At 38.8% G+C, this 22,338-nt stretch overlaps 3 protein-coding genes across 7 annotated transcripts in view; 1 reads left to right on the top strand and 2 right to left on the bottom strand.

Moving 5' to 3' along the window:
* Nucleotides 1-152: 152 nt before the first annotated feature.
* LOC122068065 (RNA polymerase II transcriptional coactivator KELP-like) lies at nt 153-3,262 on the top strand. Its single transcript, XM_042631903.1, has 3 exons — nt 153-568; nt 742-847; nt 2,935-3,262. Exons 1-3 carry the CDS (start codon nt 218-220, stop codon nt 3,027-3,029), a joined length of 552 nt encoding a protein of 183 aa, XP_042487837.1. The 5' UTR covers nt 153-217; the 3' UTR covers nt 3,030-3,262.
* A 1,400-nt stretch (nt 3,263-4,662) lies between these two features.
* Nucleotides 4,663-13,441, bottom strand: LOC122068069 (protein DEFECTIVE IN MERISTEM SILENCING 3-like). 4 transcript variants are annotated; one of them, XR_006136968.1, is made up of 8 exons: nt 13,019-13,441; nt 11,185-11,313; nt 10,846-10,960; nt 10,511-10,745; nt 9,820-10,011; nt 9,429-9,749; nt 7,202-7,422; nt 4,663-5,126 (listed from the first exon to the last, which is right to left on the bottom strand). XR_006136968.1 is itself a non-coding variant. In XM_042631915.1 (8 exons), the coding sequence occupies exons 1-8, from the start codon at nt 13,037-13,039 to the stop codon at nt 5,085-5,087; spliced, it is 1,281 nt and encodes a 426-aa protein (XP_042487849.1). In that variant the 5' UTR covers nt 13,040-13,440; the 3' UTR covers nt 4,663-5,084. The 4 variants fall into 4 exon arrangements, 2 of the variants coding, with proteins under 2 accessions (XP_042487849.1, XP_042487850.1); XM_042631915.1 differs by having other exon boundaries at nt 7,202-7,427; nt 13,019-13,440; XR_006136969.1 differs by lacking the exon at nt 4,663-5,126 and adding an exon at nt 5,432-6,042.
* Nucleotides 13,442-16,435: 2,994 nt separating this feature from the next.
* The window catches only part of LOC122068060 (structural maintenance of chromosomes flexible hinge domain-containing protein GMI1), a 90,356-nt gene continuing 84,453 nt past the window's right edge, over nt 16,436-22,338 (bottom strand). For both annotated transcript variants that reach the window (XM_042631892.1, XM_042631891.1), the window contains 4 exons: nt 18,170-18,386; nt 17,884-18,075; nt 17,379-17,699; nt 16,436-16,986 (listed from right to left, as the gene is read on the bottom strand). In XM_042631892.1, the coding sequence (XP_042487826.1) occupies nt 16,722-16,986; nt 17,379-17,699; nt 17,884-18,075; nt 18,170-18,386 (995 nt within the window). In that variant the 3' untranslated portion in view covers nt 16,436-16,721. The remainder of the gene's footprint in view (nt 16,987-17,378; nt 17,700-17,883; nt 18,076-18,169; nt 18,387-22,338) is intronic.

Genomic DNA, 22,338 nt, shown 5'->3' with positions numbered 1-22,338 from the left:
ATGGCGACATCAATACACATGGGTTTTAGGTGTTGGTTGCAGGCCGATCTGTATCATTATCGGTGCACTGAATAGACATCTATGAGGGGCAAAACCATCCGATACGGCCATTTTGAAAACCGATACTGGTATCGGTCCGATCCCATCATTGCTATAAAAAGGATATGACGGGAGAGAATGAAATTGATCAAGTTGATAATCTTGGCCAGAAGCAGAAATGGAACCAGAAACTCAACATGAAGTGGAGGAGACTGTGTTGGAGGTTTTAAGAAACTCAGACATGAACGAGATGACTGAGTCCAAGGTCAGGGCCATGGCTGCCGAGAAGCTTGGGATCGATCTTTCAGGTTCGGGTCCCAAGCGTTTCGTCAGAAAGGTAGTCGAATCGTTCCTGCTTTCCAAGGAGCAGGACGGCCAACAGGCGGAGGCAGTCGCTGCAGCGGATGAAGAAAACAAAGAGATTGAAGAAAATGAAGAAGAGGAGGAAGATGAAGGAGGTGAGGGGAAGAGGAAGCCTATTATCTCTAAGAAAGAGTACGACGATGAGGGCGATCTCATTATTTGCAGGGTAAGTTGCTCTTTACTGCAAATTCGTTAATGTCCCTTTCGAAACATTAGTACCTGTCTCAAATTTTTTTCAAAACCCTAGTTTGTTTGCAAAGTGTGAGAGCAAACAAACCCTAGTTAGCTTTCAGAGTTATTTGGAATTATTTGTCTAATGGAGCCTTGGATTTCTTACAGTTATCGAACAAGAGAAGAGTTACGATTCAGGATTTTAGAGGGAAAACTTTGGTGTCGATAAGGGAATACTACGAAAGAGATGGAAAGGAGCTTCCTTCCTCCAAAGGTAGTTACTTTAATCCTGTCACTACTTCTTCAATTTTCTTTCACTGTACTATAAAATGTTGGGCATTAGGCCTGTTGTGGTTATATGTATATAAGTTATAGCTTAATAGTGTGGATATCTCTGCGAAATTGATATTCCCTTGTACAAGTTTTGAGCTGAATTGTTTGTCGTTTCATTCCATCACAAACGGTTTTCGGAGCAACCTTTCATAACTTGCATGATTTGGGGTCATACATTATGTTTTCCTCATGGAGCTGCTCCATTACATGTTCTCTTTTCCTACCTGGGTTGACCAGCCGCAGTCTCCCGGTGTTGTATTTATATGGTCATTGCACAATTTGGTGTATTCGCCAGTGAATATGGTTAGGGAAATGCTTCTTCTAGGTGAACAAGAATTGTGTTGTAATTTCTGTTTCAAAGTAATCGTTTGAACTTTGGATCATGTGAATTGAGCTACGAGCCGTCAAATAGCAAGTTCGCATGTTTGTGGAAACTACTTCGGACATCAGTTCTGGTGGCAGGCCTGCCTATCCAAATCTTCCAACCAATGGATTAATTCTGGGATGGCTGTGACATAAAATTCTTCAATATGTGGTCCTAATCATCCATTATTCTCTATTCAGTCTGCCTTGCAATATACTTTGCAGAATAAGTTTATATCAACTAAAACCAAAGAAGCCGGGGGGGGGGGGGGGGGCGTTTTCTTGAATCAATCAGCTTGTATACCCAAGTTTTTCCTTTGTTTTATAACGATTTTCCAGTGATACATGAGTTTTGGATTAGATCTATTCTTCTTGTGGAATTTGTCAAATATCATGACATGGACTTTTATGAGGGAATTCTGCAAATTTGTATGGTCTGTAGTTCATGTCGGTCCCAGCCTTAGGCAAAGATCCATTTCAAATAGTTGGGATAAGGCTTCATAGATGTTTGTTATGGGTGCGTTTGTTATTTGTTATGGGTGCGTTTCCAATAACAAGCGCACCAATAACAAGTGGATTCTTGTGCTAGTCTTTGTATTTCCTTTTGGTAGTATGCAAGGGGGGTAGCAAGTCAGTGGGTGAGGACAGATTATGATCCGTGTTCATGTATTAATATTTTCGAACTCATAGATAATCTGTTCAAGTGTACTGTTGTTTTATTTTAACTATCAGATTTCAGTGGTTTCTGATTCATAAGATATATATATTGATGTTCTTGAATCTCCTAAGGTCTTTAGATTCTATTTACATCTATTTCTTAAGTTTGGGAAGTCTCAATGCTAGATTTTTATTCTTAAAGTTGTATTTTTCTTTTCTGCATCATATCATTGAATAAGCTTTATATTTTCATTTTTTGGTTGTAGAAAGTAATCTTTTCTTTGGATTTCTCCATACTCCAGCATGCTTTACCTGATAGATTGCTGGTGCCCCATTTCTTTCTAGTTGGATGGCATTAACTCTCTATGAAATGGGGATTTATTTTGACCTGCCATCCTATTAAGAGTTGTTTGGCATAAGGTATTGTGGTGCACCAGGAGGTGCCTGGACCAGTCTCTGGGATCATATTTGATTCCCATATATGCCTTTTGACTGTTTGCTGTGAGCTTCAATTGAAAATGATAGTCCTTTTAAGGGGTGTTCTGTATTTATATCTGGATAAACTTCCCCATACTGGTAGATTTACCTAAACACTTTTTGGATACTTCATCCTTCACCTTAATGTCAAATGCAAAGAGGGAGGGAGGGAGGGGGAGAGAGAGAGAGAGAGAGAGAGAGAGAGAGAGAGGGGGGGGGGGGGTGCCCCTGTAGTTCACGTCATGGAGGATCCAGGAACCCAAACTGGGTCTGAAGGAGGCCCTTCTGATTCGTGGTTGGGATCATCTTGTTAGATTGATCCTTTCAGCGGCGATGACCATAGTTTGTCTACTAATTTTTGTGATTTATTTGTGGATTCATTGAGGGCTAGCAGGGGCGCATGATTCTTAACACTTTGGCCACTTTTGACCATTTCAGTTTTTAAGTGATTACTATTCATTAAGGAGTGTGGTGACTGCTTATTATAATTGACTTTTAATGATAAACCTTCATCTTCTGCTTTTTCTACAGGAATAAGTTTGACTGCGGAGCAGTGGTCAGCTTTCAGAAAGGCTATGCCTGGAGTAGAGGAGGCTATAAATAAGATGGAGTCCAGGTTGAGGTGATGTTTGGATTTCGGAGCCTGTAAAGGAAGTCCTAAAGATGTAATCTAAAAGCCTTTGGATAAATCTAAGGTTTTTTTTGGGGTTGTCAGTGAGTTACTTGATGTGGAGGCTCTGTGAAAACTGCGATGTTGTTTCAAGTGGAGCATGAAGATTTGCACCTTAAGAGGATTTTGTTGTACAAAATAAGACCTATGCCTTCACTTTTAATTTAGCTTTCTTATACTCATCTTTCATGACTGTGTGCCTCCCACCCCTGATATATTATATATTTACCATGTAGTCACTCCTTAAATCCACTCCCAAGGCCATAACCATCGCTTGAGGTGGAGATTTTGATCCCAAACCCAAAGACCTCATTACAACCAGCTGAGACATTTGCTGACCGCACTAGCTGGCACTTTTTGTTTATGTAAGATTTTTTGTGCATTTTACTAAACTGGTTTTCAATGAGAAGAATTTCAATAAACCTTATTTGGGTATGATCCTCATCTGCCAAGGGATCCAAAATGTTGATTAACTTTGGATTATTTCAGGTAAATCTATCGTGTCCTGTAGTCCAACTAAACAAAGCAGAAACAAATTGTTTGAAGTACAACATTCATTTAAAGGAGATACTGCCCTAATGTCTATTTAACCGATGGGGTGAGGCTGCGTATATTTTCGTGCACTAGGTTTTTTTTTTGGTCTTAACCCAACCATTGCACTACTGACATAAAAAATGCAGAGGTATCTAGTCGAACTATTTTAAATCAATAGAGTATATAAAAAGGAGGATAAGATTCTTCTCCATAGAGCCCAGGAACCAGAGAGTGATCCTGGACGGGGGTGACATAGGAACATCCCAGTCCCAGTATCACTCTCTAATCCCTTGGCTCTATGGAGAGGAGCAGCCAATCACTTCCCTGCATTCGCACTCCATACCAAAGCCTTGGGGCTGAATCTTTCCTCGCAATCAAGGTTTTTGGTCAAGGTTTTCAGCCTACTTTTGTTCAGATCTGAAATCGAAAACTTTTGGAACATTGTAAAATTTTGGTTGGAATCTTGTGGATGGTTTCAAGGCCCAAATTACTAAATCAGGTCCCAAAATTTCAATGAAATTTTTATATATATTTTTTGGTGCAAAATGAAATCCTATTTTAAGCCATATAAACATAGTTGAGTTCTTGAGATAGTGAAAACACGCTTAAAATGGTAGCTTGACTTTGAACCCTCATTTAATAGTATATAATGGAGTAAGACTTCTCCGTAGCATGCTACCTTGGGTAGCGCAGAACTAAGGGCTAAGAGCCCTCAGACAAACAGTCCAAGGTGCTCCCAACCTTTGGATTTGCACTACACGGCTTGTCGTGTGATAGAGGATCCCCATGCGTATACAATGTCTATTGTCTTATACATTCTCTAATATAAACTATTCCACACAACTTTGAATCTTGCATATTTTTTTTTACAAATGCAGCAAGCCATTGCTTCCAATGCATTCCACTCCTATCCAACAATATGTACCCTGCTTGTATGAGAGTGATTTGGTGTAAAAAAAAAAAAAAAAAGGTTTTCACAAATATTAGAGTCGAAACCAAAATTTCGATCTTAACTCCCCCCCCCTCCCCCTTTTTTTTGTTCACAACTATACATATTTTATGTTGATGGTTTGTATCATTTCACAAATAGTTTAAATTCGCTGAAATAATACATTTCACGGATTTTTGGCAAAACGTTAGACATTGGTCGCAACGCAGCATTCAAAAATTCCACCAGCCAAGAAAGATGCAAACAAGACATTTCAGAGGTACGCAAGGAAGATGCTGCTCCATTTAGTTTTCCCACCATAGAACATTCATCTTCTCGCATGTACAAGAAACCCCAAGGAACTGACCCATGGAAGGATACATTTCAGTTGTTTCAAGTCAAGATACACGGGCCTCCCTCCTCCGGTCACTGAATCTTTCTTACTCGTCCCTTCTGCATAACTAGAAAACAATTACATTGTCTACAATTGGAGAAGGGGGTTGAGGAACCCTGAAGCTCCCTTTCCAGCCATAGTGGCTCAATAAAATTTCATCTATGGATGCTTCTGTCTCGTCCTACCGGAACTTGGTTCTGCTCATGGTAGAAGAACAGAAATCAGAACATGTTCATCAAATAATACAAAAATCATATATCTTGCAGGAAATACTTTAATAATGATAGCAGAACAGAAAAAAGCTATTAGTTTGGTGATCGACCATATTTTGCAGGCAGTTAAAGAAATTTGAAAGGTTATGATCCTATAATGGACCCAAGAATCGGTGAAGCATGACCAAGGGCTTTTTCATGGTCAAAAAAGACTTTCTCTGTCATTTTCTTCAAATCTGAAGTTTTATATCTGGACTGTTCATCATGCTTTTCAGAAAAAAAAAGTAATGTTGATCAGTAAGATTAGTCAGGATAGGCTGATCATTTAGCATAGAGAGATGAACACCAATGCACAAATTATTTCTACTTCCCTTACTGATACCCAAGTCTCAGACTCTCAATCTTAAAAAGAATAGGATAAAGTTTTCTCGGAATGGACTCCTACATGGCCGACACTTTTACCATGTGGATTGATTACTTGGCATTTTGACAGTTGGATTTATGGAAAACCCATAATGTTACCCACCTTAGTTAGCCTTATATCAAATTTGGTGATTCATCTCAATCATATTATCCACCATGTATGCATCTTTTCCCCTTACATTTCAATGATCTCTCTTTCAAACAGTGCTGAGTTTATTTACTTAATCAAGTTCCCATCAACTGACATTCCTCAGAAAAGGAGGGCACCATCCTTTTAAAAATCTTGAAGCATTGGCTGATTGAGCATCTTGTGCAGGCAATAATCTGAAAAATTAGGGCAAAGGACCACACGAACCGCCTGATACCATGACCCCTTCCCAACTTTACAACTTGTCCTCGCTAGAAACCATTAGATCATCCTCATTGCTTTCCATGGAGAATTTGTATCTAACTCCTTTTAGAGCTTGAGAGGGATAAACTTCAAAGAGAGATGATTTATAGGGAAGAGCAAGGTTAGAGATTTCGACCAATTTCAAAATGGTCGAAATTGGTTAAATTAAAAATAAAAAACAAAAAACCCCCAAAGTAGCAAGTATAGTTTCAGATCCTATTTATCTAGTATAAGCGTTCAAACATTGCTCAAATATAGCAAAAACATGAACAAAGACGACAAGTTTTAGGTGGCTTATTTATTTCTTGAAGTTTCATCCCTAGAGTCCTTTAGCAATCTTGTCGCTAGATCTTAGAGGGGTCTGGAAAAGGCTTAAATCTCCCCAAAGGTTCATATGTTTTTGAACAAATTTGAAGCGTTTTTAGCAATTTGAACTAATTTCCTCAATTTCGACTCATTTTTTCATTTTCAACCATTTCAACTCGAAATTTGGTATTCATGAAGGAACGTAACATTTCAATTGTTTGGACAAAATTTTGACGTTTCATTTCTCTCATTATGAGAAAATGTTATATTCTTCGTATTTCAAATGTGAGTTCGTCTTGAGGCCCAATGTAAACCGAAATGTTTTGCTGAATTTCAATCAAAATTTCAAACATAAAAAAATCCAACTCTGAAGAAAAGGGGTGGGATCCCACCTAAATTTCTTGTCTTCCCCACCCACAAAAAGGAAAAAATTATGGGTAAGCAAATGCTACATATAAGAAATAAGGTTCATGTTGACTTTTTCCTCCTCTCACTTTTCTTTTTTTTTCTTTCTGATTGATATTTCCCCTGGTTCATAAGCACCAAATAAATTTCTATACGTGTAAAAGTGCATATGCATACCGAGAGTTCACTATAGTAAAAGCTTCATGAATGCAACCAAACAAGCTTCCTAATAGTTACAATCAACTCGAACCACAATTGCATGTTATTAGAATAGCAACTGAAACTTTAAAAAAAGCATTTTCTACCCACTTCCCTTGTTCTTTCTCCTACGTTTTTTTGTCTGATAATAATGGATTTTTGTTGCAGATTGGTAAAACTAGTGGAAGACAAACGGAAAAAGCCTTAATCAGGAGACATGCAGCACAAGGGTGACAAAAACAAAACTATATGTCCACCCCCCCCCCCCCCCCCCAACCACCTTGAAAATAAAAAGTATTTCAATTATCTGTTAGAAGAAATGTGCCCAAGGCTGTACCTGAAATGGACCATGTGAGCCTTGAGCTATGAACTTGACAAATTCTTGCTTTTTTGAATCATATTTGCCCTTTACATGGTTCATCAATGCCTGCTCTCTTTGCATATCTTCAAGAAGTCTCTCTTTTTCCCAGTTCATTTTCTTCATATTCTCCTCCGCTTGTATGTAGTCTGGGGGAAGATTTGTTGTTCCAGAGTCTATTGGGAATCTCACCTCCGTGTCTTTCCTTGAAGCACATAAGGTTCATTATCAGAGGATGTTGCAAAATAAACAAGCTTCATCAAATTGGTACTCAAACCAAACACCTCAAACAGTCCATGAAAGGAATGGCCAGACTCCGTGAGACATGCCAATTTCCACAACCTATAAAGCAACGTTAAATACATCCCACAACAAAAGTAAGAGTAGTTGGGACATTTTCACAGCATCCAAACTCAAAACAAGGCAACTGTGGATAATTTTCAAACTGTGAGGCAGCTTGGAGGAACAAAAAAACCCTGAATCTAGGCAGCTCCTGGTAAATTTCCCTTCTCTTTTTCCCCTTTGTTATTGCCTGAGTGTCAAGTTGCAGCAACTACTTGTAAGATGCCACAAGTTTTAAAAGAAAAAAATTAACCATGTGATACCCTTCTTTTATGTATAACAGCACACGGTCATAAGACAATGGGATAGAAGTGGAATCGAAAGCTGACTGGAATGACTCCCCATCAATAATGGTACCTTTGAATGTCCCAGAAGCATGTAGAGTGGTTTAAAAAATAAGTCTTTCAGCTGAAGATATAGTTAATAAACCATTCCAAATAACATCTACCAACGACTAAGCCATCGAGTTGACTTTTAGGCATTTCTGGTCGAAACAAACATAAGCCATTTATTAGTTATAATCACAGTTGTCAAGGCACTGCCTTGGACGCCTAGGTGTTGCCTTATGGCCTTTTGACATTACGTCTTACATTATATCAGGTTTTTTACACTACGAGTTTACGTTGATTTATGTATATTGTTTTGTTTTTCTTTTAAATATGAAGATCCTTATATTATATTCTATCCTTTGTTTATTATACGTTAGTGATACAGAGAACCCACATAAATGGGCTTATTTTGTTAGAAATAATCCTTGGGTTGGGTTATGTAAGTGTTGGGCCTTTGATCCCATTTGTTTACATTGTAATAGGTCACTTTAAAGGGCCTAAAATATTGGTAGAAGGTAGGAAAAAGGGATATGCTTTATTAGTTTAGTTAGCCTGTTAATTGAAGTTGTCTTTTAAGTTGCTTAGTTAGTTTGGAACACTCACCTGCATGTGGGATCTTTCCCTTTAAAATTATGTATCCTTTTTAAGTTGTGTTTGTTATTAGCAATAAGATTTTTCTCTCCTAGTCAGATTAGAATTATTATTCAGTTTTCTATAAATAACTTGTAATGGCCATTGGCTAGAGACAAATAAACTTTCTTCAATGTAAAGCTGTGGGATTCAGTAAGGGGTATGAGAAATCTTTGGAGACAGTGAGATTCTGATCCTTGTTCTTGGGGAAGCCATAGTGATCTTTCTTCTTTCTATTACTCTATTTTTCCTGCAATAAAGTACTATTATCATCTGTTACTTGTGTGCTTGCTGGAATTTGATTTAACCTGAGACTGTGGGAGATTTTCATCTTTTTGAATACTGGTTATATGCTGTTCATATTGGGGTTTATATCACAGCAAGAACCCTCTCAAATATACCTGGCAGATACCCTGTTTTGACCCTCTCTGGTCAGAACCGATAATCCCTATATTGGACTTTTGTTGACTTATTTTGTTTCGGTTTGCTTGGGATCTTGTAAGGGAGGTGTTTAGCCTGAACCTAGGGTTCATTCTACCTATGCCCCACCAATTAGTTTTCTCATAGCTAGCATTGATATTGTTTCTATGTTGCATATATACATAATCATATAAAATTATCATTGCTATATTCCATATATAGCATGCCAAGGCGCCCCTCTAATGCCTTGGGTCATCTAGTTGCCTTGACAACTATGGAACTAATATAGGACAGATAGGTAATCACTGAATTATATAAGAAACAGAAAACATAAGAATCATGATCCCAAAGTACTAAGAAGCCATAAGAATCATGATCCCAAAGCACTAAGTTGTACCAAAAAATTGTTTTTGAAGAGATGCATACAACAAAAACTTGATTGCCAATAGATTTTCCTAAAGCTATTAATGGAACTTGAGGATTACCTACTTCCCAGGTAAAAGATACCATTGCTTCTAATAATTCCACCATCCAATGAGACAGCACCGTCATTAATGCAAGGGACAGCAAGTAGCATTTCTGCTCTTGTTCTATATACTTGTAACCGTGAGAAAAGGCTATAGAATAGTGTCTCCCTGAGGCCATGTCCACTACCAGTTAGAAAAAATAAGTTTGCACTGTCCAAAATGATCATATTCACAGCAAAGCCAACAAATCCAGCTGGACAATCCCCATTTGGCAATCTTGGCTTCAGAAGAGAAATCTTCCTCTGTGGGTCATCAGCTACAAACTCACCGGCATACGGCCTGCACGGAAAAGCATATTCAGAATGTGGGTCGGATTTTTGCAAACATGGGGAATATCTGAGATTCTTGCCTTAAATTTTCAAGACAAATGACTAGAAATCGGCCATCCACGGGCCTTCCAATTGTAGATCCAAGTCCATGAAGACCAGTACAGTTATTGATCCTGCCTTCCCTGTCATACAACTCCAGAGCTTTAACGCCTTCATATGTTTTGCATACGATTGCCAGCATAGTCTCCAAACCTAAATACTCTGACAGAATTCTGTAAATCAATCGATGTTAGAATTTCAACCAAAAAAAAATCAATGTTAGAATGGAGTGAAACCTCATTAATTAACAAAATAAGGCATCTCACAATGCTCCTCTTTTCATAGTTCCCTCTTTACAACATCTATTGAAATTAGTAGGCCACCTCACTGATAAAGTGTCCAATCAGTGGGCAACCTTCAAAAAACAGATTTCCCAGACTACCATAACCATCTGAAAAACCAAATGATAGTCAGCACTAATAGTAAGTCTAACTGTCCAAAATAATGCAACTCACTGAACTTTCTTGAGCATTGGCCCCCAAAAAAAAATACAGGTTGGTCCATATGATGTCTTTGTGGTTGGGGTGGGGAGGGGACACTGAGTTATGATAAATAAAAAATGATTATTCTGTCATAGTCACTCAAGAATAGAAACATATAGTATAACTATGACTATTGTGTCACTCCATATCTTGAAATAAAAATAAAAAGGAAATTCTGACAGAAACTAACCTACTAAGGTTATCATTATCTACTTTGCCCAGTGTAGCTACAATACCCAACACATCCTTTGTTAAGGCTAGATTTGGTGCCTGAGTCCCATGACGAGTTTTCAGCTGGTATAATATGGCAGCTGCAGATTTCTCATGCCGCAGTATCTGTTCAACTGTGTCCTCCTCAGTCTGAAAGTGGTTGTTATTCTCATTTTCATTCTTGACTTCACTTGAATGGTATTTCCCCCGAGTAACTGACAAAATTACTTATCTTAGTAGAGCAATACTTAACATTGATGCATTTAAATTTTGTGTGTGCTATATGAAGTACAAAAAAGAAGAGGAAAAAAATACCTTGGATGTCAAAAATTGATTCCTCCAATCTGTTTTTGCAGTTCTTCAAAAATTTAAGATTCTCTTCATGGTGTTTGATTCTTAGCCCTAAATTTTGTAGTTCATCCTGAAGTTTCTGTACGAATAAGGTCAAGAAAACATTACTTCTGGTTGAACTGCGCCTATTCCAAGGACAGTGACTTTGTCAATGGATAACATAATGAACATGGACTAGACTAGACTAAAAACTACATGATGATATATCTATGTTGCTTTTCTGACATATGCTCAAAATAACAGAGGCTCCAAGGGAGTTCCAGAATTAGGACTGGACCAATCTTCGAATTGATTACAACTTACAATGAACTCCACTTTACGAAATTCTTCCCTTTGTGTTTCACTCTCCACTATACCAAAGGGATCATTCCGATCCACAGGATTCAATGCTGATGATTCTCGGGTAGATAATGCTCTCGGAGAAATCAAGTGCTGAAAAGAAGCCCAAAATTTCTGGCACGCATCAGTACAAAGAAGACCAACAAGAAAGGACAAAAGCTCGGTCAACTATCAGAGCATATACCTCATGAAAAAAAAAAAAAAACTATTATTAACCAAATGAAAGAAACAAGGATTAAAAAAGCAAGAAAGAAAAGAAGACTTAGTTGGGATCCGCTCTTCTGTATCTAGAACAATTTCATGGGTGACGAAATGTAAGAAAAATTACCAAATTAAACTTTTTTCTTTGGGGGGAGGGTAAACAATCACCAAATTAAAACTCGACAGCATTATGGGTGTGAGGCCAAAAAACTTTTTGTGTATTTTTTATGCCTTATGCAAAACAAGCCAAACCTAGGGTTGAGGAGTAAATTTCCATGTGGGATCTACATGAGAACAACTGGGTATAGTAGACCATACCATCATCTATTTGGGCAGGAAAAAAAAGGGAACCTACTTGACAAACATTTTTCAAAGACAGTCTTTTCTTTCAAGGTTGGAAGGATGTCACATAATAGCTCTTTTCTTCATCTCTCTCTCTCTTTTATTTATTTATTTTTTTTTTTTTTTTGAGCATTTCAGAATAGGGGTTCTAGCCAGACCGAACTTCACTGTAACTGCATCAAGCTGTCTAAATACCCTCAGAGGGGATCAGGTCATAACGTTGTTCAAGTAAATTACATTCCCTTTAGACATAGTATTTCTTTAGCCGATCCATAGTAGTAAAAAATGGTTAGTCAATCCCATCTAAATCCACTAGCTTGACCACTTTTCTAGGAAGTATTTCTACTATGGTGAAGGACCACTCCAGTTTGGTCTGAACTTCCCTCACGAACCGTGCATAGCAACCTTTACTCTTTTAGGACTACATTACCAACTTACAGTTGGCGAGGTATGGCCTTTTGTTGAATGCATGAGCTACTTATTTCAGGTATTACTTCATATTATCCATTGTGCAAATTCTCTTCTCATCTACAAGGTTGATAACCAATGCTCCACTTTACAAGCCAGGCAGACATACAAGGTTTGGGGCTATTTATAGCAAGAGGTAAATCAGGTAACAAGTGAGATTACTAAATGAGCCGGAAAACACATGCCAAAGCACAGAACCATTAACATAAGTTGAGTTTAGGGAAATACAGAAGACAGAACCAGAAACTGCATGTTGGTTTCCATGGCAGACATTTCTTGATCAAGCACTTCTAAGTAAGGTCGGGTGGAGCAGCAGAGTAGAACCAGTTGGATACATTTCCCAGTACAGTTTGATTCTCAGATCTCACGACACTTCAAGTATTGTTAAACTACGAACACTATTTTAGCCAGCATTGACACTTCAAGCACCATTAAAATATAAACGTCTAGAGTTCTTAACTATATGGAACTAATTCTACGAACACAGCATTGACAGCAATGCTCCCACAGTTTCAACGGCCATTCACCTAAGACCGGCCCAATTTAAAAAACCGGTAAAGGATGACGTTTCCTTTAGCCAAAATAGCAGTGGCCAAACCACCAGCCAATTCAGTCTCGAAACACGCAAATTACTTCGCATTTCAAACAGAATGTAACCCAAAAGAAAAAAAAAAAAAAAGGAACTCCAGGGAGAGAACAGAAAGAATGCCAAAGTACATGGGAAGGGAAACCCTAGATTGTTGTTCTCTCCTGGGAGCACAAAAGGTCAGAGAGAGTGGATGAAAACCTGGTGGTTAGGCTGAAACATGACGAAGATGACGAGACGAGAAGGCGTACTCCGACTCCGCCTCACTCTCTCTCTTTCTCTGTGTATCTGTTTCTTATTTTCCTTCCTCCACCTGCCTTTCTCGCCGGAATCTGAAAAACCTCGAGCAACAAGCAAAGGAATCACGAATGTTCGATCGCTACAGAGAAATTTATGTCATAAACAAATGACATATTCGGTGAATTCTCCACAAATTTGGAATTCACAAAAGGTTTTCTAACTAAAGCAAGTAACTCAGAAGTGTAATGTGGGATGGAGGAGTAAGATCAGAACAGTGATGAAGAACTGTTTTTGCAAATTCTCCATAGATGTTCGAGCTTGAATCTAGGGTTGCAGAGATTGCGGAGAAAACGATGGCTACTGGCTCTATAAATGCCTACTTCAACCACTACTTACTCTCTAATCCACGTAGAAATACAAACCTTTTTGCCACGTAAGCGGGTCGCCATAACGTATTTTGCGGGCGACGGAAGCGGGTAGACCAGTGATTTAAAATTTGAACCGAATCCAGCCGGTCCATCCCAATTCTGGCCGATCAGGATCAGACCGATCCCAATTGAATCAGTAATCTCTATTCCCTAAAATCCACAGGGCGATTCTTGGGTTTTCCATGTTGATTATGACCGATTAATTTTTTTTTAATATTTGTATTTGATGGTGTAGAGCTAATAGACCGAGTTAATTGATAGGAACTACCGCTATCCCTCCAAATGGAATTGGTAGGAATGCTCATTTCGGTTTAGTATACTTTTGAAAAAAAGAATGTTAGTATCAAGTGAAGACAATTTTTTGGCCCCCTACCAAAGGAAATGCTGGTAAGGTAGAGCTCGATAGAGGGTTTGAGCACAGGGTAGGATCTTGCCCTTGACTCAGATAAGAAAAGAGTTCAAAACCATTATGCATGCACCTTCTTATGGTGCAACCCCCCCTCCCCCCACGGAGTGGTAAGAATCCTACACTAATGGATCATTTTAACGGATCTCATGGAAATATTGATCAATTTGGAACAACAGGCTTCTTCTGTCTATAAAGATGCCAAAAATAGGTCTATATTTGACTTTAGTTTTAGAATATAATCCCACGTGAACTGGTGAAAATGGACTAAACCCACCATGAAAACCCAAATTGAACTGATTCCTTATTGGTTTGGTTTTGATTAAGGTATGGTGAAATCGACTGAAAATCACACCATATCAAAACCGCACCAAACTTGGAAATCGGACGAAAACCAAACCATGTTTTCCCCATAATTATGTATATACATGCATGCTAGATTAAACCCAAATCGGATCAAACCTGATATCAAATTGTAAGAAAAATCAAAACTAATCTAGATTGAAATAGAATCTTCCTTTATTGGTAGGGTTTCAGATTTATCCATTCTTACACCAAAATCGATTCAACCTAGTCAAAATCAAATGAACTAAGTGACACCCCTATCCTAACCATTTCACAGATGAATTTCATTTATTTAATTAAAAGTGGTAAATACAAAATATATATATATATATATATACAAATTCATAAAGATTAAAGTGAGATGTTACACTGTTCGAGATATTTTAGTCGAGCCCATTGGTTCTAACATTTTTGGCCACTGAATGAGCAACGCTAATTACAGATCAATCAATTTTCATAATATTGTTTAAACACAATTTAGATTCCTGGACAACATGTAGATTCTATTTTGGCTGTGGATTAGGGTTGATAAGAAACCAATACAACAACAATTGCATCGTTTCTCATCTGAATGAAGTCAATTACATGGATCCGCAAAAGAGTTAAAAAAAAAAAAAAAGAAAAAGAAAGCAACACCTCAGAAATATCTCATCCAAAAGTGGACGACTACATGGGTTTTTTTTTTGCTAACAATGGGTATCCAATCCTTCGGCCTGACTAGTCCTGCAGGCCCATACTGAACCCACAACCGCATGGACAGAGTCATAACGGGATTGAATTAGAACCATTCAATTTTCACTGAAAGCAATGAAGAGCACTAAACACGCCCGTGTGAGTGGCCCAAGGTGTGCCTAGTGGGAGTCGAACTTAGGACGTTAGAGTTTACCGATCGTACCAAGTTCCTTGCTCACCAACTGTCCTACTCCCTTGGGTTCGACTACATGGGTCTTCGCCCTCCAAACAATGGTCACTTTAGACTTCTCCCTAACTCTTTTAGCTCCTTTCGTATGGATCTTATCACTCCTACATACTGTGGCATCCCAAGGCATACATTTGAACATAGCCAAACTACCTTCAGCGACAACCATGAAGCCTGTCCTGAATGGGGACAACATTCCCAATCTCTCTCCCCTATTTTTGCTACAGATTCATCTTAATATCCTCATCTTTACTACACTTATCTATGTTATGCTTCTTGACTGCCCAACGTTCTCTCTAATACATAATAACTAATCTTACAATTGTTTTATAGAATTTTCCCTTAAACTTTAAAGGAATGCATTGATCACACAACACTTTAAATGCACTTCTTCATTTCATCCATCATACTTTAATCCTATGAGAAACATCTTCTGACTTTTTTTTTCTTTTTTAACCAAGGTGTCCGAGCCAGCTTACGCATGAATCCTCAGGGAGACTAGCGCAACAACACATCACCACGGTCTCCACTTAAATCACAGATGCATAGATACATCATCTTCTAACTAATTACTTGTTTATGGTTGACCTCAAATATCGATAATAACTGCTTTGCGGTATCTCTATCTCTTTGAATTTCACCACATCATTATTTGCCCTTGTGCAACTACAATTATACGTCATATACTTCGTCTTTGTTCTATTTATGTTAAGTCCTCTTGATTCTAATTTAGATCTCCATAATTTCAACTTATCGTTAATCTGCTATCATCTCATCTACTGGAACACTATCATCAACAAACAACATACACCACAAAACCTCAACCCAAGTGTTCTTGGTTAAATCATCTTCTATGATAAGTATAAATGGATAAACACTTAATGTAACTTCATTGTAATTGAGAACTCACTACCTTAACCTCCCATGGTTCTCATACTAATTACTAGACCCTCATATATGTCTTTAACAAATTCATAAAAGCTTATTTTTTCCCCATAATATATAAAATCAAATACGTAAACGGCCAAAACTAAATCTTCCCTCGTCAGTTTAGTTTCAGATTCCTACGCCGAAACCAAACTGAACCCACCGAATCAATTGACAACCTGAGTCCTACTACAGACTTCTGTGAACTTTGGTTAAGGAGAACCACTGTGAAAGGGAAATATCTTCAATAATGGTTGCTAATAGATGACACCCCAACGTTCACCTCCCTTGGCTGTGTCTTTAAAGGGAAGTGAAGTTAAATAAAACCAAATTGTGTAACTAACAACAAAACATTTGAAATCTGATAATTAAATTCTACTACATTTAACAACAAAATCCCTGGCCATGCTTATAACAGGCTGTTTCGTTAAGTGACAGTCGAAGAACATTGCCCGTTCCCCAACTTTTATACATGGTATAACCTAGAGTCTAACGTAATCCACATAGGGCTTATATAAGTTAATATTTACAAATAAAAACTTCGCAAGGCTCTGTACAAAATTACAAGTATAAGCTACTTACAAAGTCTCTGTACACCATCAACAAAATCATAATAGAGCAGAAAAAAACCCACTAGTACTATTCATTTATGTTGGACTTGTACTCTAACAGTGATCCCCTTACCAGAGGCTCCTTGTAATCCATTAGTTTTTTGTACCATTCTTTCTTCTTTTGGAACTTCTTTACTGATTTGCAATAAGCTCTGTTTTCTTTTGTTATTTCATCGTTTGTTGACAGCAACTCCAACTTTTTATCTTCGATCTGACTCAGAATTTCAATGGTGTCTCTAGCAAAATCCATTGGAACTTCTGGCATGATAACAGGAAAGCATACTTCTGGTTCCCTGAATAGAACAGAAAACTGACCCAAGTTGATGTGTGTGGATTTGGATGCTGATTGACAATAATTGTACCTTGGTTGCTAATGAAAGTGCCTCAAATATATATATATATATATATATATATGAAATGTAACAGTAAGAAGATAGCAAGCTTGAAAAACAAATTCATCTTTGTCAAGCTGCACCAAAGCCTCAAAACAGAATTTTCATGGATCCAGAAAGTAGCTGCATTTTACTGAATTATTGGTTAATCATCCTATCTATGCACCAGATTTCATGCAGAACGACCCCATGATCATGTGACTAAAGAAAGTTTCACAAAGAAATGATTGAATGAAGTTTACAGTCAATAAATTTTGAATTTCTCAATATATATACAGAGAGAAAGCACATACCGATATCCAAGAGAAATGATACCATTGCGCTTCATAATCCCACCATCAAGAGAAATGGCCCCATGCTTTATACAGGAGTAAGCCCGCTGCATGTCTGCTCTTGTCTCAAAGACTTGGAGTTCACCAAAAAGTAGATAGAATAAAGTTTCACGAAGACCATGTCCTGCAGTTGTCCTTATGTGCAAGTAATGTATGTCTGGGTTGATCATATTAACTGCATACCCTAAGAATCCACGTGGGATCTCTCCAGTAGGCAGTAGTGGATCCGGCAATGCTAGCTTTCTCTGGGGATTTTTGCCTTCAAACTTCCCAGTGTAAGGCCTGTCAACAAACCAGACCAATTAGAGCTTTCAGACAGCACATGGCATTCTCACAATAAATATTTCCCGAAAGTGTGATGAAGTTCGGAGCTCAAAGTTGGGGTTAAAAAAAAAAAATTTGGAACCAAAGATAAATTTGTCACTGTACAACTGTTCTGAGATATACATTTACAAACTCAACACACCTAATATCCTCAAGACATATGACAAGAAACCGGCGGTTGATTGATATCCCCAGTTCCCTAGCTGCTGCATGAAGAGCATGTCTGCGATCTACTTTTCCATCATTTTCATACTTTTCAAGAGCACTTGCCACTGCATGAGACTTGCAAACAACTGCAAGCATGTGATCTTCACCCAAATGTTCTGCAAATATCCTTCAAAATGACAAAACATGGGTGATCAAGTTCCATGTTGGCACTTACAGCACAAAGCAGATTTGATGCTAAAATGTAAAATGAGGGTGGTTACCTACTAACAGTTATATCATTGACTATCCCAAGAAGAGCAACAATGCCAATTATATCTTGCTTTAAGTAAGGCTGTGATTCTTGAAGCTGATTGGTCTTTGAAAGATTACAGATTACAGCAGCTGCAGTATCACCTTTTCTTGCTATCTGCTTTGATATGAACTCTTTCCCATTCACTAAACAGTCCAGTTGGCTGGATAACTGAGGTTCTATTATAGCTGTAACATGCATCAACAGTTAAACCCGGTTTGTGTCAATTTATTGCAAACGATCTCTGATAAGCAAAAAAAAAAAAAAAAAAACACTGATTTTAAAACATATAAAGGTGCAAGAGTTCATATATTGTAAACAACTCATTCAACCCACTAAAGAGTGAACGCCCCATGCCATCTTGACATGTAGCATGCGGGAAAATGCAGAATAAACCCCTCCATGATTTGAGCAGCGAGCACATAGCTACAATCTACAAATGAGCAAATGCTCAAGTAGAGTATTTAGACAAGGGATTCTAATTAACTTAGGACCCAGGAATTTAGAATCCTTTGTAAGACCAGAATAGCATCAATGGAATAAAATCCAGAATTAAAGAAAATTTCAAATAACCAAGATCAACAACTCTGATCTGATCAAGAGGCTGGTAGAATACTCAAATTCAATATGTGAAGAATATATCACAAACTGGTCTCGATCTGACAGTCAGATTCTTAGTAACTGAAGAATCCCACTTGAGGCAGGAAACCAAGAACTGAGAATCGATGGGAGATTCTTTAGGAGATCAGGTAAGAAACCAAGGCTGGAATGTATTAGAGAAGAGAAGGGTGTCTGGATATAATTAAAGACATGTATGAGGGCATGGTGACTAGTGTGAAAACTGTGGAAGGTCAAGGTCATGAGTTCCCAATTACAATTGGGTTACATCAAGGATCATCTTTAAGCCATATCTATTTACACTCATCATGGATGACATGGATGATATTTTTTATGGGGTGAAAAAAAATTATATAAAACGGGAAAAACATAAATTTGGGGGGGGGGGGATATACAAGGCCAAATAAGGTTGGAGAAAAGGGAGACAACCCTGAAGGGCTAGGGGGAGGGGGGGATAAGGTAATCAAAGGTAATCCATAGGAAACAACAATATGCCTATTCCTTGGGGAGTCAATAACTATTTGTAGAGGGAGGAAGAGAGTTTGGAGGAGACAACAAAATAATATGGCACCCCAAATCTTATCAAAGGATCTAGAGTTGAAAGTCAATCTACGGAGGTTGAGCTCCATCTAGATGTGGTTAATGGTGGCGACAAAGACTAGTCTCCCCATCGAGTCAAATCTCTTGGCAAAAGTCATGTCAATCCAAATCCATTCTCTCGGGAGGAGAAGATGTTTTCTTCTCAAAAGCCAACATTTGGCAACGACACGCTTCCAGATGGAAGAAGATAAGGGACAATCAAAGAATAGATGGCTACTATCCTCAGAGCCATTACAACAAAGGCAGCAAGGAGAGAGAAACAAGTGATGGTGAATAAGGAAACTTGGTAGGAAGGCAGCTAGAAAGGGCTCTCCAGACTGTAAAGCTATAGTGGGGATGTGGGGTTTGGACCAAACGAGATTATGCCAAGGATTGGGGGGGCCTTTAAGGCAGACCATATTCTAGGCAGAAGAGGAGGAGAAAGGACCAGAGGATGAGAGGGGGAAAGGCGAGGGAGGGATTGCCAAAAGAAAGCTAGAGAGGGGATCCTAAGGGATGAGGACCAAGATCATTTGGAGATGATGAAGGAAACAGAATAATTTATAGGAATGAACAACGCGAGGGCCTACAAGGAGAGCAAGAACCCCAGTAGGGTGCCAGTTATCAAGCCAAAAAGAGGTGTCAACTCCATTACTGATGGCAACTTTGATGGAATTAATGGCTAGGGGCCTACCCGCGAGGATCTTGTGCCATACCTAGGAAGAGTTAGGCTTGACAGACATAGCCAAAAGGAATCATTACGGAGAAGGGAGGAGTAGGCCCAGGAGACCCACATATTGGACTGCTGAGATTAACCTCCAAATGAGCTTAAGGATGCTGGCAGAGTTAACATCCTTTATTCTTCTCAAGCCAAGGCCTCCTTCTGAAAGGGGAAAGTAGATAGAGGACCAGCGGAGGGGATGAAGGAATTTGGCCGAATCGGTGCCTTTCCACAGAAACGTGCAGAAAAGGGATTCAATGGACTTGCAAATGGATTTGGGCAATTGGAAGACTACAGACCAATAAATGTAGGAAGGTTGGAGGACTGATCAGATTAGCACCAGACAACCTGCATAGGAGAGAAGCTTACCTTTCCATAATTGGAGTTTCTTCTGGATTTGGCTCCCATGGGGGCACAATGATGGGTAGTAAGCTTGGAAGAGATAATGGGGAGACCGAGATACTTAACAAGGAGGGAACCAAGAGGAAAGCCAGTGAGCTCAAGCAACCAAGTCCTGGTAGAGTTAGAGACACCAACAAGAAAGAAACGAGATTTAAAAAAGGTTGACGCTTAGGCTGGAGAGGGACTCGAAACAAGAGAGAGTGGACATAATGGAGGAGATTGAGACTTCATCCGCTTTGGAGAAGATCACGAGATCGTTTGCGAAGCCAACATGTGTGAGGTTGAGGGATTTACACTTAGAAATAGGAGATATTAGAAGGTTGTCACTATGGGATTGAATGGATCGAGCCAGACAAAAAAGAAAGGGTGAGAAGGGGCAGCCTTGACTAATGCCCACAGAGGAGGAGAAGAAGTCAGTTGGGGAGCCGTTCACGATGATAAAGAATTTGGGAGAGGAGATGCAACAATGGATCCAATGAATAAAAATTGGGGGGGGGGGTTAGAATATATGTATTAGGGGTACATTAGGAATTGTCTTATGTTAAGTTGTCCTTATATGTAATTTCTTTTATTTCTCTTATTTCTCTTTCACCTCCCTTAGGGAGAAATATGTAATTCCCTAAAACATTATTTGAATCTAATATAGGCGAGATGAGCATCAAGCTCATTCAAGTTTTGCTCTCACTTCCTCTTCTCCTTCTCTCATCTTCTCTCCTTCTTCTTCCTTCCTCTCTTCCATCTTCTTCCCTCATCTCTAACCTTAGTACTTCTTATTTCTAACTAGGTATCAAAGTTGTACAAAGGTTTGAGAGTCGACTACTCTTTCTTGTTCCATTCTTTAAGTCTCTCCTAGAACCCTAAAAGAAAGAGGGGTCCATTAGAGGCTATAATATGTAAGAAAGTATACGAGAAAGCCTAATAGAGTTGTATAAACACGTTGAAGGAACTTGGAGGGAGATTTGAAGGCCACAAACACTGATTGGAGCTCACATGGAGAGGAGAAGCCCACCACAACACTATCGCTTGCCCCCGGTTCAACTTCTTTTTTCTCTCTCATCCATGCTGGGTTGGGAGTGTAGAATAGCACAAAAGAATCGCCCAGGGGTCTATATTTGACTCCCCAAGCCTCGCTTCCTGATTTGTTGTGCTGTTGGAGCACTAATCCATTTCCTATTTGCAGCCAGGTATCGCCAGTTTCTGGTTTTATATAGTCTGAAATGGATGGTAGAGTATGTGTTCGTTGTGTTTGTTAGATGTTCTCTCTCCTATGATTCTTGTGTGTGGTTGTTGGATGAAGCTCCATAGTTGAAGTGGTTTTTATTGGCTTTGCATCAAGTCTCTACGGTTTACTAGATTGCTGAATTTTTTTTTTAGTTCTGAGAAGTTTTTTTTTTGGGCTGGTGTTCCCCCTTGCTTTGGATTCTCCCTTGGATTGTTTTTTAGGGGCATCCTTATATTATGTCTGATCTCACGGAACCTCTGGAAGCCACATCGGATGGGTCGAGTAGTACCAACCCCAGTTCAATTGTCCTTGACAATCTTAACACCCAGATTTCTCCTGTGAAGTTGGATAGTACCAACTACTTGAATTGGTCACATTTTGTAAAGCTATTCCTGCGGAGTAGAGGGAAGCTAGGGTATATTATTGGGCCTATCAAGAATAGAAAACAGCAAACTCCACTGTCATCACTTGGCTACTTTTCTCCATGAAACCTGAGATATAAGGAAACTGCCAAAGATATTTGGGATAGTGTCTCTAGGACCTATGACAGAGTTGGTGACCTATGAAGGTCTACCAGCTTCTTCAATAGGCTCTCTCC

The sequence above is a fragment of the Macadamia integrifolia genome, unplaced genomic scaffold (genome assembly GCF_013358625.1).
Source record: "Macadamia integrifolia cultivar HAES 741 unplaced genomic scaffold, SCU_Mint_v3 scaffold337, whole genome shotgun sequence".
In the NCBI taxonomy this organism is placed as follows: domain Eukaryota; kingdom Viridiplantae; phylum Streptophyta; class Magnoliopsida; order Proteales; family Proteaceae; genus Macadamia; species Macadamia integrifolia.
This window is presented reverse-complemented; position numbering and strand designations above follow the sequence as displayed.